General features: G+C 38.6%; 1 protein-coding gene and 1 pseudogene across 1 annotated transcript in view; one reads left to right on the forward strand and one right to left on the reverse strand.

Annotated features, from left to right (window-relative positions):
* Window positions 1-25202, reverse strand: part of ADAMTS9 (ADAM metallopeptidase with thrombospondin type 1 motif 9) — a 161909-nt gene that overhangs the window by 129568 nt on the left and 7139 nt on the right. Inside the window, exon 4 of the mRNA XM_054595028.1 lies at window positions 2040-2326. Within this exon, the coding sequence (XP_054451003.1) occupies window positions 2040-2326 (287 nt within the window). The remainder of the gene's footprint in view (window positions 1-2039; window positions 2327-25202) is intronic.
* Window positions 3628-4184, forward strand: LOC129087936 (39S ribosomal protein L42, mitochondrial-like; annotated as a pseudogene).

A 25202-nucleotide genomic window follows, 5' to 3' on the forward strand; every position in this document is an offset into this window, starting at 1 on the left:
TCCATCATCATTGTTAATTATAAGAGCTAACATTCATCAAACACTTACTGTGGACTAAGTCTTGCTGAAAACCGCATGTACTTTTGCATTTAGTCTCATAGCAAAACTCTGGGCTAGGTATTATTTTAAACTCTGCTCAAGAAATGAGGAAACTAAGATTCAGAGAAATTAACTAACTCATCCAAGACTATATACAGTGATGAGTAGCAGAGCCAGAACTCTCAACTTCCATTAATTTGACCTAAAGTCCATGTTTGCAATTGAAATTCTTAGGACAGGTCTTGACTTAGGGGTTGAACACAAAGCTGAGCCTGATGGGTGTGGCTCAGTTGATTGGGTGTGATCCTGCAAAGCAAAAAGTCACTGATTCCATTCTCCGTCAGGGCACACGCCTGAGTTGCAGGTTTCGTTCCTGGTTGGGTGTGTAGGAGAGGTAACTGATCAATGCGTCTCTCTCACATTGATGTTTCTCTCCCTTTCTTTCTCACTCCCTTCCCCTCTCTCTAAAAATAAATAAAATCTTTAAAAAAAAAACAAAAGAAAAGAAAATGGAGTTGAGTCCGTGCAAGGTCTAATTAGGTGTTTCTTTCTCTGGTCTAGGACAGGACAGGGCTAGGGTACATGGGACTAAGTGCGGGGAAGGTGCGTAACTTGAGGGTGGAGGGGAGGCATGTTGGGGTGTGGAAAGCGGAGCACAAGGGACTGCTCACAGCAGTGAGGGGAAAGACAAGGAGAACCAAAGGCTGCGGAGATGGAAGAAACTCTAAAGCAATGTTCCCAAACATGGTTGTTTTTTACATTCATTTGTGGAATATATTAAAAATAGATTCCTGTTCAAATAAACTAGGGCCAATGCATTAAAAGGAATCTTATGCTAGGCTTAAAATGAATGAGGGCAATATCATAGGGACTGTTATAGAAAATAATCTCCAATATTTCAAGAAAAAAGCAATGTATAAAACATTTTAGGACAATGCTCCATTTCTGTTTGGAAAAAAATTGTATATGCACACTTATGTGCTTCAGAAATGTCCAGAGCTGTGCTGTCCACTTGCCACATAAGGTCACTGAACACTGGAAATGTGGCTAGTCCAAATAGAGATGTGCTGTGAGTGTAAAACATACTGGATTTTGAGGGCTTACTGTGAAACAAATTAAAATATTTCAATAATTTTTAAAGTAATATTTGGATATAAAATGAAATATATTATTAAAATTAATTTTACCTATTTGCTTTATTTCATTTGGCTATTAGAAAATTTAAAATTATATGTGTGGTTTATATTATATCTCTATTGGGCAGAGCTGTTCAGAAACATTTGCAAAAAAACTTAACAGTGGTTGCCTCAGAGAAGGGGCCTGGGAGCTTGAGTAGGGAAAGACACATTTTTTCACAGATGGTCTTTCGTTATGTTTGATTTTTTTAAGTCATGCAAATGTATTGCTTTTTCAATTCAAAACGGGACTAGAAAAAATAGAGTGAGAGATGTCTAGACCTCACCCCAGGGCTAATTAGAATTCTGGGGAAGAGGCTGGAGGCAGGCAGCTGCGCTTAAAAAGCTCCACAGGTGACCCTGATTCACAACCAACATCCAAAAGCCTTACTGGAGATGCACACCTGGCTGTCCAAGTTCACACATCAGACAAAGAGCACTGGTTTGGGGGACTGGACAGGCTAACAGTCACATTAGTCTCCAAGCCTTCACACAACCATGGGCAAGTGACCTAATTCCTCTGAGGCTTGGTTTTTTAATCTATACAATGGGCATGAAGATCCCATCTAGCAGAGTTGCCCTGGGGGATTAAAAGTGATGCCTTTTAAGTAAGAAGCACATTGTCTAACACAGAATAAAGACTCAATACTGATAACCATTACTGTCATCATAAAACGACAATGAATAATCTCATGTTCTTTCAGTCACTTGCCTGGATTGTTGAAATGCCAGCCCTGAATGATCCTCCAAAGCACTGCGTGGAAACCCATTCCCCAATGGCACATTTAGGGACCTCATAAAGCACCTTCTTTTGAATGTACTTACAATTGACATTAAAGTTAAAACATAATGTTGAAGGTTTGCTCCATGGTATGAAACCATTTGTCGGTCTGCTACCACCATCACTTCTACAAACCGTGGCTGGGATAAAAAACGTTTTGTTCTTCTGTGTGTTCTTCCTCTTGTGCTGTCTGTCCTGTTAGCTTGGGCAGAAAATGCCTTTGTTGCTAAGCTGCTTTTGAATGCTGCCACATCAGCAGCCAGGCTGCTTCTTCCTCCCCATATCCTGGTTCTCTTTTTCCTCTTGTCTTCACTGTAACTATTTTTGTGTTCTGTAACAAATCAGATGGCATGCATTACACTTCAAGCCATATCTATTTTGTGTTAAGAACTGAATTAGCCCCATCTTAAAACGATGTCTCTGAAGTCAAATTACATACACAATCAAGCTCTATACACTGTGGACTTTACAGGTGAATCTCAATCTGCACTCTTATCTAAATGACTAAGGACTTCAAGTTAGCTTCCCTGGAAGCTTCCATAAATGCTCACATAAGGTACTTAAAAAATCAGGCCTGAGTTTAAGGAAAACAATAGCAAATGATTGTTTTCATTTGGTAACAAAATTTTGCTGGGATTTAAGCAGTCTGTATTCATCGTTCTCTGCCTGGATACAGTAAGGGCCAATGGAAGCTAAGAGCTCTAGAAAATGGAAATGGAGATGCTTCATGTACACCACTTTTGAGAGTCAATGAGATACAGTATAAAGAGGTTGGAGAGGTGGAGAGGCTAATGGACAACACAAAGGAACAATAGAAAATGCACGACAAGGTAGACATGGTATTATTCTATTACTATATTTAATCATTATAATATGCAACACTTAAGAACAGAATCAGTGCTATTCGGTGCCTCTGAATTTTTTTCATTAACTTATTGCAGCACTCAGTTAAGACAGTAGAGTAAACTCAGAGAGTATGAACCCATACTTGGGACTGTGATGTATAACAACAAATAAGCTCTAGTCATTTCCAACTCTCGCCTAGCCTTCCAGAGTTTTACACAGTCTTACTGCTCAAAGTGTGGTCCTTGAACAAGTACATTGGCAACCCTTGGAAATTTGTTAGAAATGCAGACTATTGGCCCCATTCCAGACCTGGTGATTCAGAATCTACAGTTTAACAAGTTCTCCAGGTGATTCATATTCAAGTTAATGTTTTGAGAAGCACTAGCCTCAAACTTGGCTTGAAGCTTGTATTGCTGGTGAGAATATTCAATTTCAAAGCCATCAGTCACACAAACAAAATAAGCATAAAGTGCCTGCCAAAATACGCTTTGAGTAATAATATAATTTAATCTTGCCTATCAGGTTATAGATGTGCTTTAAAGTTTTAATGTGTGGTGGAGAATCTTCCCTTTACCCTTCTAGGTTCTTCTGCCTGGTCTAATAATTAAATCAACATAAAACACAGTAAGAGGAGAAAATAGGCAAATTCAGTTACATACGTATATACGGGAACCCCACATACATGAGATAGGCAGAGACCCACACATACATGAGAGGTTTAGATACAGAAAGATAAAATGAGATGGACATGACATTCTGAGGTTAAAGATGAGATAATGAGGAGGCAAGATGGTGGGATTGTGGTGAGGAGCTGTCAAGGGATGAAAATAGGTATGCCTAGAAGCAACTTTTAAAAGCTTTTTCTCTTCAAGTCATCTTTTTTCCATACCACCCGATAAGCATCTTGATTCACCATGGCAGTAGCAGCAGTGAAATAGGCGATATCAAACAGAACTATCTTGAAACATTTATTTCCATTTCAAAATGGACCTTTATATTGTGTTTGTCATAAATCCACATATTCTGCTCTTCCAGATGACTATAATTGCAAAGTAGAGCTTGCTTTGGCATCTGATGGCAGGACGATAGTTTGCTACCATCCTTCCGTGGACATTCCGTATGAACATACAAAACCCATCCCTCAGCCCGATCCTGTGCATAATCATGAAGAAACACTAGATCAAGTACTGAAAACCAGATTAGAAGAAAAAGATGAGCACTTGGAGCAAGGACCTATGATAGAACAACTTAGCAAAATGTTCTTTACTACCAAGCACCGGTAGTATCCTTGTGGACAGTATCATAGACGTCATAAGAAACTGAATCCTCCAAAAGACAGATGATACTGAGGTTTTCAGTAATCAAAGAAAAGTGTTTTCCTGTGTCCCATTTGCCATTTGAGAAAATGCAATCAAGTATATTCACTACTATGCTATATAGTAAAATAATAATAAAATGTTTTCTCATCTGTAAAAAAAAAAAAAAAAAGATGAGATAATGAGCCTTGGGACTTAAGAAGGGAGGAAAGTCTCTCATAGGACAATAGGAGGAGCAGATATTAATTAGATGTTTGCTCTGCCCTATACATAGATCATAAAAGTCATTTCTGGTGATAACTCTAATATGTTCAAAGCCCTTAATTTAGATTCTTTAAGAGAGAGGTAAGAGTTTCTTGTGAGCCTCCAGGTTGTTGACTGCCTTTAGCTCAAAATAATTCAAGTGCCAAAAGGGCACATCCTGGGGATGCCTGTTCTGAATCCCTTTGAATGCCACTCACTAATAGTCTAAAAGAGTGAACAGAATTGTACAACTAAGAAATATGTTTACCTAAGACACAAAGGATAAAATTTATTACACCATTAAACGTAAACAATGACAACAAAAAGTTAAACTATAAGTAGTTTTGGATTTTAAGAGTGCAAATATTTGACCTTCCTAACCTATTGCTAAAACCATCAGTTTAGGCCACGATGTATATTTTGCCCAAAGTGAGTATTTTAGCTGTTTTTAAAACAGTAAAATCAGTCCAAACTGTCAACATGACTAGTACAAAGCCTGGTATATAGGATTCAACATTGCATTCTTTTGCCAACTCTTTACTTCATGCCTATTCATATATGTATACTCATACCATATAGCTAATTAGGCTGTCATTCCATTTTAAAATATCAAATGATTATAGAATAGATACTAATCAAGCACTTGGTGTGTGTCAGACATTTAACTGGGCTCTTCTGTGTATATTCTCTCACAATTCCTCTCAGACTGAGAAATTAATTGCTATTTTACAGAGGAGGCAAATAAGTCTCAAAGAAATTGAGCAACTTATCCAAAGTTACATAGCAGGAAGTGGTGGCACGAGTAATCAGGCATGGGTTTGCTGAACACCCTTAACAGTGCCCTAATAGGCAAGATTTCTGAAAAGCTGGGAATTGAAATAGACTCGTGGTTTGATTAACAGTTTCCAAATAGAACTTGAATTAGGAAAAAGATGAGAGTGCCTGGTAGATATTTTCACAAAGGCTAGCTTCTGACAACAGGTATATGAGTTGTTTTTAAATATATAAGAAAAAATGTCATTTATTTTGTGAAAAATAATCTGTGTTTAATGTTTTCTGTAAATATTTTCATACAATTTATTACAACCTGAAAAGTTTTGCTTTTCTGATCTACCATCTGTGGTGGAATTGTCATCAAGATACAGATTTTTGTGAAAAACCTTATGGGGAGGACCATGATTTTTGAGGATGAACCCCCGAATACAACAGAAAACGTAAAGGCCAAGATAAGGAAGGAGTACCTCCTGATCAGCAAAGACTGATATTTGCTGGCAAGCAACTGGAAGATGGACATACTTTGACTACAACATTCAAAAGGAATCCACTATTCATCTTATGTTGGGACGTTGTGGTGGTGCTAAGGAAGAAGTCTTATACCACTTCCAAGAAGAATAAGCATAAGAGAAAGAAAGTTAAGCTGGCTGTCCTGAAATACTACAAAGTGAATGAGTTTTTCGTTTCCAATTTAGATGGCTTTTAATTCTTGTCTGATTGGTATGGCAAGAACTACCAGTACTATGTTGAATAAGAGACGTGAAAGTAGACATCCCTTTCTTGTTCCCAATCTTAAGGGGAAAGCTTGTAGTTTTTGCCCACTGAGTATGGTGCTGGCAGTGGATTTTTCATATGCGGGCTATTATGTTTAGGTATGTTCCCTCTATTCCCACTTCGCTGACAATTTTTATCATAAATGGATGCTGGATTTTATCAAGTACTTTTTTCTGCATCTATTGATATGATTATGTGGGTTTTATCCTTCATTTTGTTTATGTGGTGAATCACATTTATTGATTTGCAAATGCACAAATCTTGCGTTTCCAAAATAAATTCTACTTGATCATGGTGTATGATATTTTTTATGTATTGCTGTATTTGGTTTGCTAATATTTAGTTGAGGATTTTAGCATCTGTGTTCATCAGGGATATTGGTCTATAATTTTTTTTTTTTTTGTAGTGTCTATCTGGTTTTGGAACTAGGATAATGCTGGTCTTGTAAAATGAGCTTGGGAGCCAAAACACTAATTTGAAAAAACACAGGCACCCCTATGTTCATTGTGACGTTATTTACAATTGCAAAGATACAGAATCAACACAAGTGTCCGTCAGCAGATGAGTGGTTAAAACAACTATGGAACTTTACATAATGGAATACTAAATGGCTGTAAAAAAGAAGAAAATTGTACCCTTTGCTACAGCATGGATAGACCTGGAGATCATTATGCTAAGTGAAATAGGCCAGTCATAGGAAAATAAATGCAATATTATTTCACTCATATGTGGAATCTAATGAACAAACTGAGGTAACAAAATAGAGACAGAGCAGGATGACAACTATGGGGGCAGGGAGGTTGGGGGTGCAGGGATCTAGTAAAAAGGAGAAAGGACTTATGAACATGGACAACAGGTTGGTGAATGTAGGGGGGAGGGGATTACAAGTGGGCTAAATGGTAATGGAAAAAAATACAATAATTTTATTTTTAAAGTGAATGAGAACGGCAGCATCAGTTGCCTTCATAGGGAGTGTCCTGCAGGTGAATGTGGTGCTGGAGATTTTTTGTCTAGTCACTTCAACTGACATTATTGTGGCAAATGTTTTCTCACCTATTGCTTCAACAAACCAGAAAACAAGTAATCATATATGAATTAATAAAAGACATGAACTAAAAAAAAAGTTTAATATAACTTACTATAATCAGTAAAGTTTCAAATGTTTAACATCTCTCTCATTTTTCTATTCTCTATTTCATTAATTTCTGCCCTAATCTTTATTATTTCCTTCTTTCTGCTTGGTTTAGTTTTAGTTTTCTTTTACCAGTGTCTTCAAGTAGAAGGTTAGATTATTGATTTGAGATATTTGTTCTTTCTTAATAGAAGCATCTATACTACATAATTCCCTCTAAGCACTTCTTTTGCCGCATCCCATAAGTTCATTCCCATTTATCTTGAAGTATTTTATGCCTTTTTTACCTATTGGTTATTTAGAAGTGTGATGTTTATTTTCCACATATTTTTAGTTTTCCAGTTTTTTTTCCTGTTATTTCTAATTTCATTCCACTTCAGTCAGAGAAGATACTATGTATTACTTCTGTCCTTTTTTTCTTTAGTGAGGTTTTTAAATGGCCTAGCATATAATCTATTCTAGAGAATATGCCAGGTGCATTTCAAAAGAATGTTTATTCTGCTGCTGCTGGGTACAGTGTTCCATAGATATCTGCTAATGTAGATGGATTATAGTGTTCTTCAAGTTTTCTATTTCCTTGTTGATCTTCTGCATAGCTGTTCTATCCGTTATTGAAAATGGAGTATTGAAGTTTCCAACCATTACTATTAAACTGTCAATTTCTCCCTTTCTTTCTGTCAGTTTTTGCTTCATGTATTTTGGAGCTCTATTCTGAGGTCCATCTATGTTTATAATTGTTAAATCTTCCTGTTGAATTGACACTTTTTTAAAATAAAACTTTGATAAACTTTACCCTATCAGTAAAGTGAAAGAAGACAGTCAAAAAGACCACCTACTACATGATTGCAATCATAGGAAATATCCAGAACAGAGAAATCTATAGAGACAAAAAGTAGATTAGTTGTTTAGAGATGAAGATGGAGTAGAGACATAGAGCACTGATAGCTAAAGGGTACACAGGGTTTCTTTTTCAAGTGATAAAAAATGTTCTAAAGTTGACTCTGGTGTTGGTTTCACCTATCTGTGAATACATGAAAACCCACTGAGTTGGACACCTTAACTGAATGAATAATAAGGTATGTGAATTATATTTCAATAAAGCTGTTTTAAAAAGACTATATGTCACTTATGTCTCCGGCAAATATTTCAATTTCTCAGTTACTTAGAGGAAAGTATACCTCCAGTGAGGAAAACACTCAAGAAGTGCTGTGCAGAATTCACTCTTTTTGACCATTAAGGGGAAAAAAATGTAATCTCAAAAAATCATCAAGGGAGATGTAGGCATGGGAAAACCAGAGGATGATTTAAGGTCCTAATTGGAAACCAGGAACACTTATTTAAATAGCAAAGTTGAAAAAAATGAAGGCATTAACCTCTAAAAGGCTGCAATTTCTATAATGATGCATGTAAATTCTAACATACTTGGAAGAACATTTCATTCATAAGTGACCCATGGCATGAAAATGCAGAAATAAAATTACTTCTTTGGAATAAAAAACATCTTATTCTAATACATACAGTTTCTTATCCTTTTCCCCATCTGCCCTTTTATCTTAGTGAGTTAGGATCAGATTTATTAACCTAATTAGCCCAACTAATTCTGTAGCACAATAATCATTTTAGCAAGCAATTTTGCATTTACCACTAAAAACAGTATGAGCTTTAAGGATTCAAATATTCACCATGACTACAAACACAAATGTTTTTTTTACTGAGAATCAAAAAAATAGACATTATAACCTGTATATCTACCTAGTCAACTTTCTTGTCTCTGAACAGAGTATGATTTCTACCTACACTGCTAGGATAAAAAGAGAGTCATCCACATTTTTCTTTAATGACTTTTTTAGCATAATGGAATTGGGGCTAATGTTTTAAATTTGCAATGGACTCCATTATGAAATTTTTAAAGAACCATAAAAAATGATTTCCTATTTCTGAGTGGCATATTTGAACTTCAAGAAAAGTCATGAAAATGATGCAGCCACTGTGGAAAACAGCTTGGCAGTTTCTCAAAACATTAAACATAGAGTTACCATATGACACAGGATGGGCTACATTATGAAATTTCATCCTTGTGAGAAACACAGTACAAATGGCCTGTATATTTTTTTATTTTCTTTTCCCACACATTTATTATTACTTTTTATTGGGATATAATCTACACAGTACAAAATCTACATTTTCAAAATCTACAATTCAGTGTTTTTAATGTCTTCATCGAGTTGTGAAAGACACCATTATTTAATTTTAGAATATTTTCATTGTCCCAAGAAGAAATGTAGTACCCATTAGCAGTCAGTCACTCCCCATTGCTCCTTTCCCCCCAGAATCTGGAAATCACTAAACTAGTTTTGTATCTATGAATTTCCTATTTTGGCATTTCATATAAATGGAGTCATATAATATGTGGCTTTCTGTGTCTGGCTTCTCAAACTTGGAATATTTGCAAGCTTCATTCCATGTTGTAGCATGTATCGGTACTCCATTACTTTCTATTGTCAAATAATATTCCACTTCATAGCTATATCACATTTTGTTTATCCATTCATCAATGGCTGGACATTTGGGTCCAACAACTGAATTGAATAATGCTTTTATGGACATGTGTGTGCAAGCTTTTGTGTGGCCATGTTTACATTTCTCTTGGGTAGTTATACCTAAAAGTAGAACTTGTGAGTCATATGGTAACTCTATGTTTAATGTTTTGAGAAACTGCTAAATTGTTTTCCACAGTGGCTGCATCTCGTTTATGCCTCTTCTTGAAGTTCAAATGTGCCTCTCAGAAATAGAAAGTCATTTTTTTATGGTTCTTTTCTTTAAAAGTTCTTCAATAATTAATTTTGTTTACTTAACTAAATAGCTTATGAGCAACCTAGCCTAGTTCATATCTTAAAATAGCAAGTTGAACCAATGAAGATATACAGATGGCAAATAAGCATACAAAAATGTGCTTGACATCATATGTCATCAAGGAAATACAAATTAAAACAATGAGGTATCACTACACACTGATTAGAATGACCAAAATCCAGAACAAATGCTGAAGAGGATATGGAGCAAGAGTGACTTTCATTCATTGCTGTTGAGAACACAAAATGGTACCATTTTGAAAGCCAGGTTAGGCGTTTCTATAAAACTAAACACACTCTTAACGTATAATCTAGCAATTAATGCTCATCAGTATTTACTCAAAGAAGCTGAAAATTTGTGTTCACTAACAACTTATACATAGATGTTTATGGCACCTTTATTGATAATTGTTAAAAGTTGGAAGGAAACAAAATATCCTTCAGTAGGTGAATGGATAAACTGTGATATACCCAGACGATGGAATATTATTCAGCACTAAAAATAAATGAGTTACCAGGCCATGAAAATATATGGAGGAAATTTAAATGCCTATTACTAAGCAAAAGAAGCCCATCATAGGGCTTCTTTTTGAAAAAAAGCTATATACTGTATGATTCCAATCAGCTGGCATTCTGGAAAAGGCAAAACTATGGAGATAGTAAAAGATCAGTGATTGCCAGTGATTGGGTCCAGAGAGGGATATATAAGCAGAGCAGTCAGAGGATTTTAGGGCACTGAAAATACTCTGTTTGACAGCACAATGATGAATGCATGCTATTAAACATTAGCCCAAGCCCACAGAATGTATAACACCAAGAAGGAATCGTAAGTAAATAATGGACTTTGGGCAGTTATCATTCATCAATGTAGGTTCATCAGTTGCAACAACTGCACCACTCTGCTGAAGGATATCTATAGTGGGGGAGGTTATGCACAGTGTGGGGACAGGAGACATACGAAAAATTTCTGTGCTGTCATCTCAATTTTTCAGTGAACCTAAAACCACTCTTAAAAAATTGACATAATAGAAAGCATGAAATAGCTCCAAAAATCAAATGCACATTTGCATTATTTTGCAATCTGAACCCTTGCATGCACATGTAAACAAAATTTAGGCATGTTAAAAAGCTCCAGGTGGTAGTCATGTGCTTCCTAATGACAAGTCCCAGGCACTACAGTTGCTACATTTTATTCCAAGAACGTGCTGGCTTTCACAACTCTTTGGTCTTTATGACTATGAGGGGGAAATGGTGATGCTTACACCATAGCAGCCAGTGTTCTAAGATCTCCTGTTCTAATGAGAGCAGGCTTCTCGTTCTACTTAATCTTCGGAAAGTGACTCACTCGCCTTGCTTTCTCCCTCACTTAGATGAGTAAGAACAGTACCCGTTTCACAGAGTGGCTTTGAGAAACAATTGGAGATCATGCATCTAGTGTCTACCACATAGGAAGAAACCAATAAATACTGTAATTTTTCCTATTTTTAACAGTCATAAAGTCATGAAGTAAGTTAGAACTAAAAGGAACCACTTCTGGGGGAGTGACTCACCATTAAAAACAATTTTATGGCTTATGATAACAATTTCCAAGCCAGAAGCTGTTTCTATCCTAAAATGATCTTTCTTAACCCACGTTTCTGACCTCTTAAATGGGCATAAAAATACCTGCTTCCACCTTACATTATTTTGAGAATTAAATGAGACAGTATATGGGAAAACCTGTTGTTAAATTATAAATTGACTTTAACAATTACTTCTTGAGTACCTATTTTGTGAAAGGCACTTAAGTAGATGAGTTGAACAAAATAAGGAACAACAAAACAAGAATAGAACTTGGGGCAATCCTTTAAAAAAAACAATTATAAAAATTTAAGATATCATTATTTAAAAATCTCACAGCCCAAAACTTTAATATTTGCTTACTTATGGGTAAACATGTTTTAAACGAGCTTTGCTTTCACAGTGCCATGAAACAAAAGGGATATTACATTACTAAATAACTGGAATCATTTAGAAAATAACATGTACGCCTAGCTTATTTGGCACTCATTGAGTGTTTCCCACCTGTTGCAGTTGGGCTGAGAAAAATTGAGTGCTAACATTAATAGCTGAGAAGTTAATTATTGCCCTCTATTTTTTTCAGGTTTATCAAAATTTAACTGAACTTCCTAAGGAGGTGAGCCACCTGGGAACTCATGGGCTAAGTGGGCAGGGCAAGGCCAGCCTGGGAATACAGGGAGGACAGGAACAAGCCCCCTTTCTGCTCCACCCAGGGCTGACAGCCAGGAGGAAGGTGGACAGGAAGCATTAGCAGTTTTGCTCTTGGTACTGGCGCTTACCAGCCCTGGCTCACGGTGCTGCCTTTTCTGCCTCTAGTTGCCCTTTCTGGCTCTGCCTCTAAGCCTCAGTTTCTTCATCTGCGAAAGGAAGATAATAACAGCAAATACCCAAAAGGCTACTGTGACCATGAAAAGAGATAACACATAAAACACCCTTAGAGCACTGTGTGACATACAAGGAGGAGCCATTAAATATTTCATGATAACAATTACTAGCTGTTACTTCTTTACTAGTAGCATGCAAAATATCCTCTCTTCATAAGTTAGTATGTTGACATTAGGGTTTCTTATGCAAATCAATTTTATTTTAGATGGAACCTTTTACAGGAAAGGAGAGTTAGGAGGGAGAAAAGAAGGTGGGGTGGGAGGGAGAGGGGGGGAAAAGGGAAGGAGAGACAGAAAGAGGGAGGGGGGAAGGAAGAGATGTAGGAAGGGAGGAACTAAAGGCAGAAAAGGCCAGTTCCTGCCCCCAGAGAACTTTCAATCTAGGTAACAACTCAAAGAGATTGATAGTGAGAAGACATAGACTGAGATGTAATCAGATGTAAACAAATGCCAACACTTGCACCTCTCAACTAGCTCAAAGGGTTAATACACAGGAACAAGGGTGGAAGCCAAGGCAGTTTCCTGTCCCTTTGTCCTAGGTAGATCTAAGATCTGTGCTTTGTGTGCATGTCCAGAGAGTTTCTCAAGGAAGCCTTCAGAGAAGGACAGGAGAAACAAATGTTGGTGGAAGGTGGATAAACAAGCAAAACCTGGGAGAAAAGGTAAAATAGAAAAACAAAAATAGCCATAAAACCAATGAATGTTGTAATAATATAGAATAATGCATTTCCAGAAACTGGATGGGGAAGGTGCTGAGTGGGGGTGGGGAGCTGTCCTGTGTTTATAGATTTTTAAAGGACATGAATGAAAACTACCAAGGTTTAATTTTTCTAAAAAGGGTCCTCAATTTACTAGCTTCAAAAACAAGAGTGAATCAACTAGATCCAGTCCCCAAATCCATCACTCTCTTCGAGCTCATTACGGGGAATGGGGAGCCGGGGGGAGGGTAGGAGGGTGTGTAAGACAGGCCCATGTCTGGTGGTGCTCCATGCTCAGTACTTTTGAAATTCTTTCAAAGGGAAGTGGAGGAAGAGATTATATTGCTAAGCCTTCTTTTTGGCTGGCCAGAACCTTTATGAGCAATGTTTCCCTGCGAGTGGTTTACAGAACATTAGTCCCAGAAGATATTTCCAAAAACAAATCATGTAGGTTTGCAAAAACACTTTAACAGTATTCACATCTGGGACTTCTTCCAGGCACATTAGGAATTTAAGAGCTCTGAGAAGTCTTGTACCAAAGAAGCCAGTTTACATTGGTTTAATTATGCAACTGGAACACGCAGGATCTTGGCCAGCTTGTGGGGCAGGTGATGGGGACAGAGCCATCCCTGGAAACAGAACTGGATGGAGAGGAGAGTATTGATGATGGGCTTCTTCTCAGGGAAGAAGCCAACTGAGAAACTGCTTACAGGTCCAAGGGGCTGTGGTGGGCGGGAGGCAAGCCCCAGGGTCATCACACTGTCTTATAAGGGGTGGATGCCTCCAGCTACTTAAGGAGGTAAGTTCGCTGACTCAGGCCTGCAAGCTGGGGTGCCACCCCCAAAGGCCCTGCTGCACCCCCCTCATTCATCAACCTGCCACTCCGTCAACAAGTGCAGTGATGATGACGAGGACTCCGGCATGAATGCTGGCTAACTGTTGCTGAGAGCTTTCCTCCGTGTTAGGCACTCTTCTAAGCACTTTGTATGGATTAATCTGTTTATTCCTTACAGCAACTAGATATGGTAAGGACATGCTATTTTATAAATGATGCCAGTTATTCTGTAATGAAATATTCACTTTGTTGTGTGGCAACATGAGAGTGAAACTCACTTTAAACATTTTGCCAATAAGTAAGCAAATTTCCTCATTTCATATATGGAGAAATTGAGGCACACTTGAAACAACTTAAGAAAATATTTAAAGAATATCTATTTGAAGTAGTATAAAATCCTGAACATACCCAAGCCTATCGTTTATTAGGAGACTGTTTGTTTTTGCTATTAATACCCTGCAAAACACTCTTTGGGAAATGTTGGTTTTGACTCGTTCCATCTCTTAGCAATATGGGGAGACGGGCCCTTCTGGCTGGTGGAGTGCCAGCTGCCCATGGCTACCCCGCCCTGTCTGTGGCCCCTGTGCGACAAGGCTTGGGATCTTCTAGGCCACCATCCTCCAGCAGCCATGTCAGCTGCCCGTGGAAGTTAAGAATGCTTAGCAGCCACATTAAAAAGAAAAGTCAAAAGAAACAGGTGAAGTGAATTTTAATAATATACTATTCTTTTTAACCCACTAGCCACATTTCAAGGGCTCAGGCGTCACATGAGGCTACTGGCTGACATATAAGACGGTGCATTCCAGGCATAAAGTGTTTGCAGAGTGAATACTGAGGCAGTGTGATATGCTGGATAAAAGTTTGGGCCTGGGAGTCAGAGAGACCTATGTTCAAATCTCTGCTGCTCCACATTCAATCTGTGTGACCTTGGCAAGTCACTAAAGCCCTCTGTACCTCCATTTCCTCATCTATGAAATGGAGATTCTAATGCTTCCTCCCTAACAGGGGCGTTAAAGGTCTTAATACACATAAAGTGCTGAAATAGGGCCTGAGGCATAGTAAACACTCCAGGGTGTTGGCTTGTGGTGACTCATTCCTGAGGATGAGCACCCTTTTAAGGCTGCTGGAATGGAGTGGATCCAGGGCTTCCTGCTATCTGACAGCAGCTCCTGGGTGGCCCCAAGTTGTGTGGTGGGTCTAGGTATCACTCCCTTATCAGAGATTAAAGAGCAGTTGCACAGGATCTCTTTAAAAAGGCTTCTGAGCAATTCCTGGAGAGCATATCTCCCACATTCCTTTGATATACAAGTCTCCCAGTTCACACAGGGCTGAGGACAAGTTTATACACCACGCCTGCAGTACAAACCCTTTCTTGTCTGATGTCCATATTCCATCAACCATGGCAATGAGTGGCCACAGGGACACACTGTACTCTGATCACAGTGCAACTCACTCACAGGAACCCTCCCAACCACAGGCCACCTTCCCACAACACCTGGCCCAGCTGAGATATGTAGGTGCTATAAATTCAGCTCTTGCTGTGACAATTTAATTCCTTAAATGAATTAAAAGCCTAATAATCTTTCTCCATAGCCTTAAGATAACTTAAATGATCTCATTGGTTTATTCTTACTTGTTCTTACACTTGAACCTAGTGGCACTTTCAACACGTCACCTGAGTCGCACTTTTGAAGGTCCTCTTTCAAGGCACCTTTCACAGGCAGCTTTGCTGGGAAGTGTGCGGCCCATGTTCAGGCCCCCCTTGCCATTTGCTCTAGCTCCAAGATTATGAATCCCTGTGAAATTCTGAGCCTGGATCCTCTTACCAATGAAGAGACTAACTGGAACAGAAGTGCTCTCTTAAGTCCCTCCAGTATTAAAAATGTATGACTTGTTATATTTTGTAAGATAAAAGTGAATAATGCTGAAAAATGAAGTTCTAATATTCAAAAAACCAATGCCCAGAAGTCCCTTCTTTTGGCCACTGTCACTCTTAGAATGGCTCCAGATGAAATAACCAAACAGTAGACAGGGTAGGCAAAGGCAAGTAGGAGATAGAATAACCCTAACAGAGAAACCAACACAAAAGAAGTGAGCTGGAGCTGATGTTAAATAATACCAAGGCAGGCACAATGTGCACATCTCCACTATTTACTGTGAAGTTTTTACTGTAGACTCTAAAACAGATAATTTCTAAAAACCACTTCCATTATCTCTAATCTGACTTGTTACAATGGAATAGCATCAAATGTGAGGATTAGGAAGCCTTTGGAGAAACTCTTGCATTGCCCACAAAGCACAGAATAGGAACTTTGGAAAATAATGGAGCCATGTCTTCTGTTCCTCTTTCCCCAGAAGCATGTGATCAGGGAGGTCTGATTTCACACCACCAACCCTTCCGTGGCTCCCTGTCCTTTGGCTTTCTGTTTCTTTCCTCTGTGTGCTATGTTGAAAAGAACACAGCTGCATTCTTAGGTATCCAAAGCTTCCTTTGTAACTGTTTCAGTTATGAGTCAAGAGAACACATTCCCATAATAAAGTACACTGGCTTAAAAATGAAAGTTGTCTGTGTATACTAATTAGAAATAAAAACAACAACAGTATGCTTTTTCTGTTGGCATAGGCATTTGCTTGAAAGAGCACGTCCTAAATAAGCCTTTCCTAGTCTATCTGTCTTTACTGGCGTCTCGAACAAACTCTATACCGTACCCTGTGCTGTGCTTTCCTGGAGGGCGGTCCTGTGACAGCATGATACCTGTGGTGTATAAAATGTTTGCAAGAAAATAAGGAGGCCAAGTAAGCAATAAGTGTCTGCAAATGAAGATAATGAAAAAGACAAGCCACAGATATGGCAACTACCTATCTGATAAAGGGCTTATAGCCAGAATATATAAGGAAATCTCAAACTTCAATAACAAGAACACATTTCAGGTTTTTTTTTAAATGGGCAAAAAATTGGAAGCTGACACTTAACCAAAGAGGATACATGGATGGCAAATAAGCACATGAAGAGATGCTTAGTCATTAAGGAAATGCAAATTAAAACTGTGATGAGATACCACTGTTAGAATAGATAAAATTAAAGAACAAAAACAAAATACTGGCAATAATAAATGCTAGTGAGGATGTAGTAAATATGGAACCTCTATACCCTACTGGTGGGGCTGCAAAATGGTACAGCCACTTTTGTAAAATAGATGGCAGTATCTTTTAAAGTTAAACATATTCTTACCGTGTAACCCAACAATCTCCTAAGTGTTTACCCAAATGAAATGGAAATGTATGTTCACCCAAAACCTTTATGCAGACATTTATAGTGGCTCTATTTGTAATCATCAAAGGAATTACTCTACAACATCTTGACTGTGATGACGGTTACATGACTACATGCATTTGCTAAATGTGTACAGCTGAATACTAGAAAGGATGCCGTTACTACATATAAATTATAACTCAATAGAAAAATGGAAAGAAAACACTAGGAAATAAAAAGATTTGTAAAAAATAAATAAACTCCTAACAGGAAAATGCTAAGCCAATCACATCAATTTTAAGGTTTTCCACACACCACAGACCAACTGCCTTTCAACACCCCACTCTAATTCTAATGTTGTATGAGAGATGGGAATCAATAAAAAAGGGGAGCATTTTGCCAACACTTGCTCTCCTCCTGATTTCGTCTTCTCAAAGCCCACCACCCACATGTACACAAACCATCACATCTTATATTTCCTCAGGCTCCTTTTGTAAGACTCAGAATGCTTCTTATTGATTAATGATTTTCAGTTGTACAGAACATCTATGCAGAAGTCTGGCCCAGACTTAAGCAAACTTTGGTCAGCCATACATGGCTACAACAATGATTCTGTAATAATCTGATTATTATTAAAAAACCTACTTTAGTTGATATAAAGTTTAAATATTTAAACGTCAACTACATGGTAAAAGAGCACTTTATTAAACATGTGTGTTTATTCCCTCAGATGAAGAGCACCTAAAGATTCTACAATATCTTACTTAAAAAAGACAGCTCTCTTAGAAGGGTCTGAGGGCCCCCAAATATACACCAAATACCCCCTGACTGCTCAGTCCTCTGCCCCCGCCTTCTGCCATTTCTTACATCCCTTTGTTAGAGGGGGCATGCATCTTAACCCATTTCCAGGGTTACCTGGAAGATGAACAAATTAACAAGTATCTGTGTGACCCTTTTTCCTCAGCAGACAGTGGGTTTCTGAAACAAAGTGACCTGAACAACCAAGATTCGATGATAGGTGACAGAGAAAGGCCCTGTTTTGGGACTGCAGGTGAAGCAGGTAGGCTTCAGGTTGTCTCTGGATCCAGAAGTTACCAAGAGGGCTGGTGAAGGAGCAGGAAAGCACTTCACACCCAAGGAGCCCTGATTTCAGGTCCAAACCTAATGTTCCACTTTCCATTCCCAACTGAAAACTATTTCTTGTGGGCTTCAAAACACGGGGGAGTGAAATCTCTGAATGGTAGATAAGGTCATCTCAACAAATACAAGAAAGTGAGGATTTTTCTACTAGTAGATTTTTTTTTGTAAAAAAAAAATAGGGCTATCAAGGATCTACAGACAATGTGTCAAAAAGATCACCTTACCACACTGCTTTTTGTGATCAGTGAAATTATTCTGGTAAGTGGCTCCTTCCCTGTGGCTATGTGGCTACTGTTCTTGGTACCTGCTCTGGGTTTGGGGGCTGACTCTGCTCTTCCAAATTGTTGCAAATGTAGCCTGACCTTATGATAAATCAAAGAGTGCAAGAAGTAGAAAGGCAAAAGGAGCCATGGGAACAAAACTAAAACTGAAACAAGAACAGCAACTTTAACAACAATGACAAGTGAATTTACTTAAAAGACATAACCAATTGCAATGTGTGGACCTTGTTAAGATCAGGTGGAGCCAAAGGATTATAAAAAGGCATCTTGGGGACAACTAGAAAACTTTTAATATAGGTACTTATCATGTGATTAAGGAGAAATTATTATTGATTTTGATCACCATCCTAAATAATGATGAGTAATTATTAATATTTAATAATGAAAAAATAATTACAATTTTTTAAGAAAATATCTTCATTTTCCAGACAGGTATGTTGGAGTATTTAGGGAGGAAATGCCATGATACCTGAATTTAAAGTACTCTAGCAAAAAGGAAAATTAAGCAACAAATGTGGAAAATTCTTTGTCATTGTTAAACGTAGGTGGTGTGTTTATTATACTATTGCCTCTACTTTTTAAAATGCTTTTTAAAAAACGAGATGAAAAGAAAAAAAACTCAATGAATGAGAACAAATGAAAGAAGAAACCTCTCCTGTAGTAGAAGTTTTCTTTTCACTATCCTTTAAGTAAAAAAGGATATTTTTTACTTAAATATTTAAGGAAAAAAGGATACTTTGTTGGAATATTGCACTATAGATTTCAATGTTAAAAAAGCAATGTTTTTATATAAACGTCACAAAGAAGATAAAGCTGAAGAAATAAGCTCAAGAATTCAGTTATTTAAAACAGTAATTTTCTAATAATTTACAAAGAATTTTAGAGGTCATCGCTTATACTTGACTTTATTAATCATGAACTCCTTGAGAAATATAAAATAGAAAAAGGTATAAAGACTGATGAGGAACAAAAAGAGGTAAGTGAAAAGAAATTAAGTCAAAACAATAAACCTCAAATGGCAGGAGCTATCTTTAAAGGTCAGATCAGTCCTGCTTCACTGACCCCTCTGAGTTCAGTTTTCTCATTTGTAAAATGGGAGTACTTGGAGCATCTTCCAGTGAGCTGTTCCAGGAGTAAATGAAATAACCCACAGTGTGTTTGCACATTGCCCTGCACATGGCTCCTCACATGTTGCCTGTCCTTATGTTCACAGGCTGAAAGGCTGAGGGGAAAGGTCTGAGGATATGAAAGTATGTGGGAAAATGGAGGCAGGCTGACTTCTCACAGAGATCACTAATTAGCTAACAACCACTGACCTGCTTGGGCCCAGAAGGACCGAGAGGTCAGCCAAAGCTTCTGTTACTGCCTGAAACCCCCGAGCTGTCCCAGAAATGTTTACTTAAAGCCCCCTCAGAGGTCTGCTTCTTAGCTGTCTCTCACTCCATTTGGGCCCAGCTCTCAGGGCAGCTAATCTAATCAGCTAATCTATGCTAAATTATTAATGGATCCGAGAGGTTAATGTGTAACAAGTATTCACTCCAATAGAGGCATGCCGGAGACACAAGGCTGCAGTGAGTCACTAGTCTTGGGTGGGAATTCTGGGCACCAGGCAGCCCTCCTCAAGTCAAATCAAGTTCTAGGAAGGCATGTAAAAAATCCTACCAGAAAAAGTAATTCATATGTGAATACAATTGAATCAACAAAGTAATAGGCAAAAATACCCTCTAATGAGACCAGGAAAAAAGGGTGTGTTTATGAGCTTTGTGACCTTGGATAAGTCACCTTCATGGACTTCTTTGTGTCTCCCTTTTCTCAACTGCAAAATCGAAGCTGAGGTAAGGATTAAAACCCATAATCCATTAAAGCAGGTAGGATAGTGCCTGCCATACAATGCATGCTCAACAAATGTTAGCCATTGTATCATTTAGAAATTAAAGTCAAAAAAGTGTTCTGAAATCTTAAGTTAAAAAGGATTTTTTAGATGGCGGCGTCTTCCACTTGTGTTTTCTAGGTAATCTGGCCCACAGTGTAGCACACTGGAATCAGATTTGGGCTCAAGTGAGTCCCTCTTCTTACTAGCTTGTGACTTTGGACAAATTGCTCAACCTCACTGAGCTGTAATTTTCTCAACTGTAAAATAAGGATAATAATACCCACTCTGTAGTGTTGATGAATGGATTATATATGATAATGTATGGAATGCGTGTGACACAAAGACCCCATATGTACATAATATGAGTCCAACAAATGATGACTTTAATTATCATCTTATATGTTTCAGCCTTAATGATCATATCTGTGGGACCCCAACCAAGTGACAGTATATTTTAATGGGGGTGATGGACAGAGTCCCCAGTCCCTAATAAGAGACTAAACCTTGGTGATCCCCATGGTCAGCGCAATATGCATAGGCAATTTAAATGGGTCTAGAGGAATCCTCAGCTTTGATCACTACCAGTGTTCCAAAGAAGTAGCTAGAAGCAGGATTTTTATCTGCATGGTATTAAAACTATCTCATCTACCCCCACGGCCCCCTCCCCCAAAGAAACAAACAAACCATGGGATCTTGGCCTGGCTGGTGGTCCCTGGTGATAAGTACCATGGGGTTACAAAATAACTACATGTCACCACCCCCATTCCTTTTTAAACTACATTTGGTGATTATGAAACTATTATAGAATGATGGCAAGAATATCAGAATATAAAATATAAAGGTAAAGATTGCCTACATTCCTGCCAATCAGCAATAATCCTGTGATCATTTTCATGCATACTGGTTCAGGTATTTGTCTTTACACACATGCACCCACGCACACTTGGTTATTTTTTAAAAATGAGATTTTAAAATTTTTTAAAACTGAATCATCACTGCCCATTCACTTAATATACATATTTCTCTGTTTGTTAACACATTTGTATGCCATCCTTTTTAATGTCTATATAGGAATCCACCCAACGCACACCTCATAAATTATTGCTATATCCTGGTAGTAATGGGCATTAGGTTGTTTCCAGCATTTTTTCCATAACAAATAACACTGTATTGAGTATTCTTCCATAAACTCCTTTACACAACTGTCCAATGACTTCCTTAGAAGTGGCATTAATGGGTCAATCAGTGTATAATCCCTAAATGCCTTAAGAAACAAACAAACAAAAAAGCAGCCCTTGCTGAGGTGAGAGGGTGAGTGAGGTATTGCAGTAACAAGAAAACTTTGTCTTTTATGCCTGGGCAAACAAAACAATCTTTTTTCTGTTGGCCCACTCCCCTGCCTTTCTCTCACTCACCTACTGGGAAGTATGTCTATCTCACTGATAAGAACAACTAAATTCCCTTGTGCAACATTCAGGGTCAAATAGAGAGTGTCTCTGTGATAGAACTTGGGGTTTCATCTGGAAATGCAATGAGATGGGGATGGGCAGAAAGTGGCTTACAAAAGCAACAAACTCCTGAATGGATCCCATGGGCCTGCCTGTCACTCGGCCCCCCTGGTGTGCAAGGAAAGAAGAGGGCTCAATGAGCTCTAGTGGGGATCCATTGTGTAGCGGACCCTGTAGTCACAAAGCACACCATAGGAAAGAGAAAACTCCCCACACCCCATCTTGAACCCTGAGGAACTTACAAACAGGATGAAAATGGCAAACGAATGCAGATGCACTCAAGTGGCCCACATGTGCGCACACATATCCAATGATGGCAAAATAGAAACAGCACAGGAAGGGCAGCCACTGGGCTGAGAGAAACGTTCAAGAAATAAAGTCTTCAAATGCTGCCTTATGTGTAGAGGAAGCAAGCAGACAGAAAGGGCTCTCAGCCCTGCCACTGGCCAGCAGGGTGACCGTGGCCAAGTCCCATAAGCCCTTTGCGACCAGGTTAAGGAGAAACTCTAAGCTTAATCACAGGAACCTGGATAGCTTTGGTCTTTGATATTTTGAGTTTTCCTTCCCGTGTAATAGTGTTTTAATATCTACTTTCATGATCATTTTTTTTTTAAACCTGCCATTTAGTGATTGTTTTCCATCTCGAAATGTTCTGGGAGCCTTCATTATTTCATACTCACTTAGTCCTGACTATACCCTTGGAAGGTGTTTGTTGTTCTTCCTTTATGCTCTAAATGTGCTTGAGGTCACATAAATAACTGGCATAAAGATGATTCCTGGTTTTATGGTTTTATCCTCATGGCACAGAGGAGCTACTCAATAAACACTTTATGGCTGAATGAGTAAATGCACATATGAAATGAGTAAATTAAGTTGTGGATGTCTCTAAACACATGAAATTTTTTCACTACGTAAGATTCTTTCTATACATGTCTTTTTAACATGTTATCTCAGAACCTTTTTTTAAAAAATTAGACATATGTGAAGATTCAGAAATGAGCAAGACTTATGCTCCATCTGTAGGTAGCAGTGTAAGAGCCACACTGTCCTGCCCTGCGCAGACTCCCCTGATCCAGCTACTAAAGGGTTACACATAGCTCAGCAGGGGACCCCCGGGGGTCTGTTCTGAGGCTTGAGCTATCTTAAATTCTGATGGGTTGGTATTGAATATATAGGTTATCACTCCTGCAAATAACTTAACATCCCAGGACTACAGTTTGTTCATTTATACAGAATTAGCATGGTGGCCTAGAGTTGACTGCTAAGGTTTCCTCCAGCTCAAATATTCTATCATCCTATAAGAAGAAAAGACACAAAAACCAATAACAGAGAAAGCCAAGTCCATGCCTAGTACCTTAAATCCAACTTTAGCAGGGACTCTTGTTTAGCTGAACTTCTGAATCACTTGGAGCACTTACTAAGCCCACTGATTCTTGCTCCATCTCTCTAAGTCTGGTAGAGGGGTTTGTTTGTTTGTTTAAAGAACCTGGACAACAGGGTGGGGACTGACTGTGTGTGTGGGGGGGGAAGGGGCGGGGCGGATGGGGCAAGGGAGAGCAATGGGGAAAAATTGGGATGACTGTAATAGGACAACAATGAAAGAAAAAGAATCTGCATTTGTATGAGGCTCAGAGGGTACTTCTAAAATGTACTCTTGGTTACCAGTCCCTGCTCTTGGGGTGGGGATGGGAAGCCCTGAAGCTAAAGGGATAAATGAATCGATGTTTACAAACAGGATGTTTTCCTCTCTAGCCAGGGAGTCTTCTCCACACACCCCCCACCCCCACCTATTTTTACTCCCTGTGCAAAGGCTACCTGGTTTTAGAGGTTTCCATGACCTGCTTGTTCATTCCTCTAATCGCTGCTGGTGAACTGTGCCATGTTCCAAAGTTCTTTCCAGCTATTGTGAGCCCCCTGCATCTGGACTGAGAGACGGGATGAACAGCTGGAGGGGAGAAACCAGAGTAGCAGAGTCCAGCAGCAACCTTTGCAAGAGCCAATCAAAGCCACTGAGATGAAGGGCCCTTCACATTAGTCACTAACAAGCCAAAATCAGAAGGAAAAATAAAAGTTGGCAGTGGTGATTTGAAACGTGGAACTTAATGCCCCAATACTAATGATGGCCAGAGCCCAAATAAGCTTTTTTGAAAAAGTACAGTATCTTCTGCTGTTCTCAATCCTCACCTTTCTAGGTTCTCTCTTCTTTGTGTTTTTAACAAGATTCGACAACGACTTGTCCTCCAACCCAGAAAATTGATCAAATGTCCATTGACTTGGGTAATTAATTAAAAAAAATAAACCTTGAGGGTATTTTGAATGATGTTATTCTCTCTTCTCTCTCTCTCTCTCTACCGTGCCCCCCACCCCCCACACAGAGAAAATAAATCATGGAATAAGACAGGCAAACATGGGTTTTCATTATGGTCTAGCTGAGAGATCATAAGCTGCTTCATATCTGAAAGCCTCAGCTCCTTTACCAGGTCTGATAGAGGTAAGAATGCTACCCCACCCTACAGGCCATGGTAAGGATTAAGTAAAGTAGTGCAGGTAGGGTGCTTTGCCCAACAACAGTAGAGAACAGGACCATAATAAATGGTAGTTTTTTTAAAATGTTGGTTTTCTGCTACTTAAGGGCAGAAGAATGTCATGAAGTGTCACTGTTCAACAAATTGATCAATGAAAATATTATTTGAGTATCTTTTGAACATACATCAGTGAACAAAGGAGGAATCATATATTTCCTATCACATGCTACATATGTGTATGTGTGTATGTATATATTTATACACATGCATAAAATATGTACTTGCTAATTCAGATTTGGGAAGTCACGAAGCAAATGTTGACATTCTTACCAGCATGGTGTAAAAAATGTGATAAATGTCTTCCCGTTGAACTTGCTAGCAGCTGGCAGTCTTGGCACCATGCAAGCTGCTGTGACTATTGCTTCTAAGTACACTTCTCACTCATCCTTCCTCCCCCACCCCTTGGCTCTTTAGACAGTCTAACAGACAGAATATTTCAGTTATAGTCCACCTAGCCCTAGTCGTAAGGACAGGGCACTGGGTGGGATAAAGCCAAAAGTGCCAAGGTGCTATGCCCTACGATGCTACTCCCTATGACTTGGCTACTTATAGACAACGTTATAGACAACAAATGTTCTTTCGTTAAAGGATTCGCTTTCGAAATAATAAATCCAGGAAGGACTAGGACATTACACTGTCATAGTGGAAGAACC

The sequence above is a fragment of the Pteronotus mesoamericanus genome, unplaced genomic scaffold (genome assembly GCF_021234165.1).
Source record: "Pteronotus mesoamericanus isolate MK-2021 breed Mesoamerican mustached bat unplaced genomic scaffold, CSHL_Meso_final scaffold_54, whole genome shotgun sequence".
Classification (NCBI taxonomy): domain Eukaryota; kingdom Metazoa; phylum Chordata; class Mammalia; order Chiroptera; family Mormoopidae; genus Pteronotus; species Pteronotus mesoamericanus.